The 8,603-nt window shown below is 54.5% G+C and overlaps 1 protein-coding gene across 1 annotated transcript in view; it reads right to left on the reverse strand.

The window, feature by feature from the left end:
* Nucleotides 1-4,796: 4,796 nt before the first annotated feature.
* Nucleotides 4,797-8,603, reverse strand: part of LOC120507893 (ribosome biogenesis protein BOP1-like) — an 18,381-nt gene continuing 14,574 nt past the window's right edge. Inside the window, exons 9-10 of the mRNA XM_039721044.1 lie at nt 6,686-6,970; nt 4,797-4,845 (exon numbers count right to left, since the gene is read on the reverse strand). Of these exons, the coding sequence (XP_039576978.1) occupies nt 4,797-4,845; nt 6,686-6,970 (334 nt within the window). The remainder of the gene's footprint in view (nt 4,846-6,685; nt 6,971-8,603) is intronic.

The raw sequence follows: 8,603 nt of genomic DNA on the forward strand, positions 1-8,603 counted from the left end.
ATCCATAAATCCCATAATTAAATCCCATAAATAAATCCCATGAGTCCCAAAATAAATCCCATAAATGCCACGAATAAATCCCACAGATGAATCCCATCAATAAATCCCATAAATCCCATAAATAAATCCATAAATCTCATTAATAAATCCCATGAATCCCATCAATAAATCCCATTAATCCCATGAACAAATCCCATAAATCCCATAAATAAATCCCATACATCCCTTAAATAAATCCCATAAATCTCATAAATAAATCCCATTAATCCCATCAATAAATCCATAAATCCCATATTTAAATCCCATAAGTAAATCCATAAATCCCATTAATAAATTCCATAAATAAATCCCATAAATAAATCTATAAATCCCACAAATAAATCCCATGAATCCCATTAATAAATCCCATAAATCCCATGAATAAATCCCATTAATCCATCCCATAAATCCTATGAATAAATCCCATAAATCCCATCAATAAATCCCATAAATCCCATTAATCCATCCCATAAATCCCATGAATAAATCCCATGAATCCCATGAATAATTCCCATAAATCCCATGAATAAATCCCATAAATCCCATCAATAAATCCCATAAATCCCATTAATCCATCGCATAAATCCCATGAATAAATCCCATAAATAGATCCCATAAATCCCACAGATAAATCCCACGAATCCATCCCATAAATCCCATGAATAAATCCCATGAATAAATCCCATAAATCCCATCAATAAGTCCCATAAATAAATCCCATAAATCCCATTAATCCATCCCATAAATCCCATTAATAAATCCCATAAATCCCATTAATAAATCCCATAGATAAATCCCTCGAATAAATCCCATGAATCCCATAAATAAATCCATAAATGAATCCCACAAAATCCCATCAATAAATCCCATAAATCCCATTAATAAATCCCATAAATCCCACAGATAAATCCCACGAATCCATCCCATAAATCCCACTAATCCATCCCATAAACCCCATGAATAAACCCCATAAATCCCACGACTGAACCCACAAATCCCACAGATAAGTCCCGGATAAATCCCGGTGGGAGTTCCGTACTTGTAGACCATGCCGTGGCAGACGATGACGGAGCCGTCGTCGGAGCCGGAGGCGAAGAGCGGGTAGCGCCGGTGGAACGCCACCGAGCGCACGGCGCGGCCGTGGTGCCTGCGGGACACACAGCCGCCGTCACCGCGGGGAACACCGCGAGGGAGACAGTGGGACAGACACCGGGACAGACAGCGGGACAGACAGCGGGACAAGAGACAGCCGGCATCACCGCGGGGACACCGCGAGGGAGACAGCGGGACAGACAGCGGGAAAGGAGACAGAGGGAAAAGAGACAGCCGCCGTCACCGCGGGGAACACCGCGAGGGGGACAGTGGGACAGACACCGGGACAGACAGCGGGACAGACAGCGGGAAAAGAGACAGCGGGACAAACACCGGGACAGACAGCGGGAAAAGAGACAGCCGGCATCACCGCGGGGACAACACCGCGAAGGGAGACAGCGGGACAGACAGTGGGACAAACACCGGGAAAAGAGACAGCCGCCGTCACCGCGGGGAACACCGCGAGGGAGACAGCGGGACAGACACCGGGACAGACACCGGGACAAGAGACAGAGGGAAAAGAGACAGCCGCCATCACCGCGGGGAACACCGCGAAGGGAGACACCGGGACAGACAGCGGGAAAAGAGACAGCAGGAATCACCGTGGGGAAACATCGGGAAAAGAGACAGCCGGCATCACCATGGGGAACACCGCGAGGGAGACAGCGGGACAGACAGCGGGACAAGAGACAGCGGGACAAACACCAGGACAGACAGCGGGACAAACACCGGGAAAGGAGACACCGGGAAAAGAGACAGCCGGCATCACCGCGGGGAACACCGGGAAGGAGACAGCAGGACAGACAGCGGGACAAACATCGGGAAAAGAGACAGCGGGAAAGGAGACAGTGGGGATCACCGCGGGGAACACCGGGAAAACACCGGGACAGACAGTGGGAAAAACACCGGGAAAAGAGACAGCGGGAAAAGAGACAGCCGGCATCACCGCGGGGACAACACCGGGAAGGGAGACACCAGGAACAGAGACAGCGGGAAAAGAGACACTGGGGAAAACGGGAATCACGGCTGGGAAAGAAGGGAATCACGGCAGGAAAACACCGGGAAAAGAGACAGCGGGAAAAGAGGCAGCGGGGATCACCGCGGGAACACCAGGAAGAGAGACAGCGGGGATCACAGCCGGGAAACACCAGGAAAGGAGAGACCAGGAAAAACACCAGGAAAAACACTGGGAAATGGGATAAGGGGGAGAATAGCCTGGGATAATCTTGGACAAGAGCCCAGGATAATCTGGGATAACAACCTGGGATAACGTGGGATAACAACCCAGGATAATCTGGGATAACAACCTGGGATAATGAGGGAAAACAACCCAGGATAATTTGGGATAACAACCAAGGAAAAACTGGGGTAACAACCCAAGAAAATGTGGGATAACGACCCAGCATAGCAGGAGATTAACCTGGGATAATCTTGGACAACAGCCCAGGAAAAACTGGGATAACAACCAGGATAAGTTGGGATAACAACCCAGCAAAAACTTGGATAACCCAAGAAAATGTGGGATAATAACCCGGGATAACAGCCTGGGATAATCTTGGACAACAGCCCAGGATAATCTGGGATAACAACCTGGGATAACGTGGGATAACAACCCAGGATAATCTGGGATAACAACCTGGAATAACCTGGGGTAACAACCCAGGATAATCTGGGATAACAACCTGGGATAACGAGGGATAATAACCCAGGATAACGTGGGATAACACCTGGGATAACATGGGATAAGAATTCAGGATAATGTGGGATAACAACCTGGAAAAACGTGGGATAACAACCCAGGATAATCAGGGATAACAACCCAGGAAAAACTGGGATAACAACCCAGGATAACGGGAGAATAGCCTGGGATAACCTTGGACAACAGCCCAGGAAAAACTGGGATAACAACCCGGAATAATGAGGGATAAACGGGGCTCCCATCCCCACAAAAACCTGGGACAAGCTGGGATTTGTGGCTACCAGGGAGAACCAGGACACTGGGAATGCTCCTGGGACAACTCAGCAGATCCCGGTTGAGGCACAGGAATTGCCCTGGCCGTGCCACGTCACCTGCATGACCGGCTGGAACGGGAATGGGATCAAGAATGGGATCAAGAATGGGATCAGGAATGGGATTGGGATGGCAATGGCATGGGGATGAGAACAGGAATGGGATCCGGGTGAGATCCTGATCTTCTGGATCATCCTGGAGCTCCTCAGTCTGGGAACGGGAACGGGAATGGGAATGGGAACAAGACTGGGAATGTGAACAGGAACGGGATCCGGGTAAAATCCTGAGATCCTGATCTTCTGGAGCTCCTCGGGATGAGAATGGAAATGGGATTGGAGCAAGATCCCGATCTTCTGGATCATCCTGGAGCTCCCACGGTGGGAATGGGAATGGGAACGAGATTGGGAATGAGAACAGGAATGGGATCCAGGTGAGATCCCAACTTTCTGGATCATCCTGGAGCTCCCACGGTGGGAACAGTGGGATCGGGGAAGGGGAGAGGGAGAAAGAGTGGTTGGTGGGTCCACGGATGGGAATGGGAATGGGATTGGGAATGGGATTGGGAAATGCGGGAATTCCCAGGAATGACTGAGGGAGCTGTTGGGGCTCATCCCAGAGAAAAGCGGGATTGAAGGGATCCAGGGCGGGATCTGCTCCCAGGGAACAGGACAGGACCCAGAGAATGGCCTCGGGTTGGGATTTTTGGGAATATTCTACTGGAAAGGGCTGGAATTCCAGGATTTGAGGTCCTGGGAAGCTGGGCAGGGACTGAGGCTGAGGATTCCTGGGAGAAGCTGGGAAAAGGGGCCAATCCCAGCTGGAATTCCTGTGGCTCCGGGAAATGTTCCTGGGGATCCCTGGAAAACGGGGCAGGGGAGAGGCTCCGGCACTTCCCGGGATTCCCATGAATGAAAAGGGATCCCTTGGGATGTGGGGAGAGAGTCAGGATCCATTTGGGATCCCACCCTCGGGATGTGGAGCAGGGAACAAGGATCCTCTTGGAATTGTGTCCCTCGGGATGCAGATGTGGGAACGAGCCCAGGGTCCTGGGCTGGGATTGATCCACAGGCCCCAGATCCCGGGAATGCTGAGCCCCGCCAGATCCTGGGAACACTGCGCCTACCCGGATCCCAGGAATGCCAATCCCACCCAGATCCCAGGAATGCCGATCCCAATCAGATCCTGGGAATGCTGATCCCACCCGGATCCTGGGAAAGCTGATCCCAATCAGATCCTGGGAATGCTGATCCCACCCGGATCCTGGGAAAGCTGATCCCAATCAGATCCTGGGAATGCTGATCCCACCCGGATTCTGGGAAAGCTGATCCCAATCAGATCCCAATCCCAACGGGATCCCGGGAATGCCAATCCCAGCGGGATCCCAGGAATGCCGATCCCACCCAGATCCCGGGAATGCCGCTCCCAGCTGGATCCCGGGAATGCTGATCCCAATCAGGTCCTGGGAATGCTGATCCCAGCCGGATCCTGGGAATGCCGATCCCAGTGGGATCCCAGGAATGCCAGTCCCAGCTGGATCAAGGCAAATCTGATCCCACCCGAACCCTGGGAATACCGATCCCACCCAGATCCCAGGAATGTCGATTCCAGCTGGATTGAGGGCAAGCTGATCCCACCCGAACCATGGCAATGCTGATCACACCTGGATCCAGGGAATGACGATCACAATGGGAATGGGAACAAGACTGGGAATGAGAACAGGAACGGGATCCGGGTAAAATCCTGAGATCCTGATCTTCTGGAGCTCCTCGGGATGAGAATGGGAATGGGATTGGAGCGAGATCCCGATCTTCTGGATCATCCTGGAGCTCCTCAGTCTGGGAACGGGAACGGGAATGGGAATGGGAACAAGACTGGGAATGAGAACAGGAACGGGATCCGGGTAAAATCCTGAGATCCTGATCTTCTGGAGCTCCTCGGGATGAGAATGGGAATGGGATTGGAGCGAGATCCCGATCTTCTGGATCATCCTGGAGCTCCTCAGTCTGGGAACGGGAACGGGAATGGGAATGGGAACAAGACTGGGAATGAGAACAGGAACGGGATCCGGGTAAAATCCTGAGATCCTGATCTTCTGGAGCTCCTCGGGATGAGAATGGGAATGGGATTGGAGCGAGATCCCGATCTTCTGGATCATCCTGGAGCTCCTCAGTCTGGGAACGGGAACGGGAATGGGAATGGGAACAAGACTGGGAATGTGAACAGGAACGGGATCCGGGTAAAATCCTGAGATCCTGATCTTCTGGAGCTCCTCGGGATGAGAATGGAAATGGGATTGGAGCAAGATCCCGATCTTCTGGATCATCCTGGAGCTCCCACGGTGGGAATGGGAATGGGAACGAGATTGGGAATGAGAACAGGAATGGGATCCAGGTGAGATCCCAACTTTCTGGATCATCCTGGAGCTCCCACGGTGGGAACAGTGGGATCGGGGAAGGGGAGAGGGAGAAAGAGTGGTTGGTGGGTCCACGGATGGGAATGGGAATGGGATTGGGAATGGGATTGGGAAATGCGGGAATTCCCAGGAATGACTGAGGGAGCTGTTGGGGCTCATCCCAGAGAAAACCGGGATTGAAGGGATCCAGGGCGGGATCTGCTCCCAGGGAACAGGACAGGACCCAGAGAATGGCCTCGGGTTGGGATTTTTGGGAATATTCTACTGGAAAGGGCTGGAATTCCAGGATTTGAGGTCCTGGGAAGCTGGGCAGGGACTGAGGCTGAGGATTCCTGGGAGAAGCTGGGAAAAGGGGCCAATCCCAGCTGGAATTCCTGTGGCTCCGGGAAATGTTCCTGGGGATCCCTGGAAAACGGGGCAGGGGAGAGGCTCCGGCACTTCCCGGGATTCCCATGAATGAAAAGGGATCCCTTGGGATGTGGGGAGAGAGTCAGGATCCATTTGGGATCCCACCCTCGGGATGTGGAGCAGGGAACAAGGATCCTCTTGGAATTGTGTCCCTCGGGATGCAGATGTGGGAACGAGCCCAGGGTCCTGGGCTGGGATTGATCCACAGGCCCCAGATCCCGGGAATGCTGAGCCCCGCCAGATCCTGGGAACACTGCGCCTACCCGGATCCCAGGAATGCCAATCCCACCCAGATCCCAGGAATGCCGATCCCAATCAGATCCTGGGAATGCTGATCCCACCCGGATCCTGGGAAAGCTGATCCCAATCAGATCCTGGGAATGCTGATCCCACCCGGATTCTGGGAAAGCTGATCCCAATCAGATCCCAATCCCAACGGGATCCCGGGAATGCCAATCCCAGCGGGATCCCAGGAATGCCGATCCCACCCAGATCCCGGGAATGCCGCTCCCAGCTGGATCCCGGGAATGCTGATCCCAATCAGGTCCTGGGAATGCTGATCCCAGCCGGATCCTGGGAATGCCGATCCCAGTGGGATCCCAGGAATGCCAGTCCCAGCTGGATCAAGGCAAATCTGATCCCACCCGAACCCTGGGAATACCGATCCCACCCAGATCCCAGGAATGTCGATTCCAGCTGGATTGAGGGAAAGCTGATCCCACCCGAACCCTGGGAATGCTGATCCCACCTGGATCCCGGGAATGCCGATCCCACCCAGATCCCGGGAATGCCGGTCCCAGCGGGATCCCGGGAGTGGCGCTCCCACCTTGCCGTGCTGCACCAGCAGGCGGATCCCCTTGGCGCGCTCCTCGGGGCCGGCCGGCACCCAGCGCACCGGCTGCACCCGCTCCTCCTCCGGCGCTTCCCAGGAATCCAGGAGCTGGTCCGTGGCTGCCACCAGCAGCCGGTCCCCGAGGCCCGGGTTCACCAGGAGCACCTGCTCGTCCCTGGGAACCAACGGGAAAACCGGGATCAGCGGGAATCCGGGAATTCTCTGGGATCAGGGAACCCTCCCCAGGAACACCTGCTCATCCCTGGGGAATGGGAAACCCGGGATCAGGGAATCCTCCCCAGGAGCAGCTGCTCATTCCTAAAGAATCTGGGATCAGGGAATCCTCTGGGATCAGGGAATTCCCCCCCAGGAACACCTACTCATCCCTGGGGAACGAACGGGAAAACCGGGATCAGGGAATCCTCTGGGATCAGGGAATTCCCCCCCAGGAGCAGCTGCTCATCTCTGGGGAACGGGAAACCCGGGATCAGGGGGAATCTGGGAATCCTCTGGGATCAGGGAACCCTCCCCAAAGCACCTGCTCATTCCTAAAGAATCTGGGATCAGGGGAAATCCGGGATCAGGGGAAATCTGGGATCAGGGAATTCTCCCCAGGAGCAGCTGCTCATCCCTGGGGAATGGGGGAATGGGAAACCCGGGATCAAGGGGAAATATGGGATCAGGGAATCCTCTGGGATCACAGAAACCTCCCCAGGAGCACCTGCTCATTGCTAAAGAATCTGGGATCAGGGGAAATCTGGGATCAGGGAATTCCCCCCAGGAGCACCTGCTCATCCCTGGGGAATGGGGGAATGGGAAACCCAGGACGAGGGGGAAATCCGGGACCAGGGAATCCTCTGGGATCACAGAAACCTTCCTAGGAGCGGTTGTTTATCCCTAGGGAATGTGAAATCCGGGATGAGGGAATCCACCCCAGGAGCACCTGCTCATCCCTAAGGAATCTGGGATCAGGGGAAATCCGGGATCAGGGAACTCCCTGTGGGACAGGATTGGGATTGGGATGCTCCAAATCCAGGCACGGAATGAACTCTGGCAGAGGATCTGGGATCTCCAGAGGAAAACTGGGAATGATCCCTGGGACGGATCCCAGAGGACTCACATGGCCACCAGGGAGATGGAGGGGTTGGGAAATCTGGGAATGATCCCAGGGGAATGACCCCTGGGAATGATCCCAGGGGACTCACATGGCAACCAGGCCGATGGAATGGCTGGGGTTCCAGGGGAATGTGGGGAGGATCCCAGGAAATGATCCCAGGGAATGTGGGAAGGATGCCAGGAGAACACTCACATGGCCACGGCCAGCAGGCAGACGCCGGGGTTGGGGTTCCAGGGAATGATCCCAGGGGATTATCCCAGGGAATTATCCCAGGGGATCACTCACATGGCCACGGCCACCAGGCAGACGCCGGGGTTGGGGTTCCAGGGAAATCAGGGAATTATCCCAGGGGATCACTCACACGGCCACGGCCAGCAGGCAGACGCCGGGGTTGGGGTTCCAGGGAATTATCCCAGGGGATTATCCCAGGGAAGGATCCCAGGGGATCACTCACACGGCCACGGCCAGCAGGCAGACGCCGGGGTTGGGGTTCCAGGGAAATCAGGGAATTATCCCAGGGGATCACTCACACGGCCACGGCCAGCAGGCAGACGCCGGGGTTGGGGTTCCAGGGAATGATCCCAGGGGATTATCCCAGGGAATTATCCCAGGGGATCACTCACATGGCCACGGCCACCAGGCAGACGCCGGGGTTGGGGTTCCAGGGAAATCAGGGAATTATCCCAGGGGA

The sequence above is a fragment of the Passer montanus genome, unplaced genomic scaffold (genome assembly GCF_014805655.1).
Source record: "Passer montanus isolate IOZ18808 unplaced genomic scaffold, ASM1480565v1 scaffold444, whole genome shotgun sequence".
Taxonomy (NCBI): domain Eukaryota; kingdom Metazoa; phylum Chordata; class Aves; order Passeriformes; family Passeridae; genus Passer; species Passer montanus.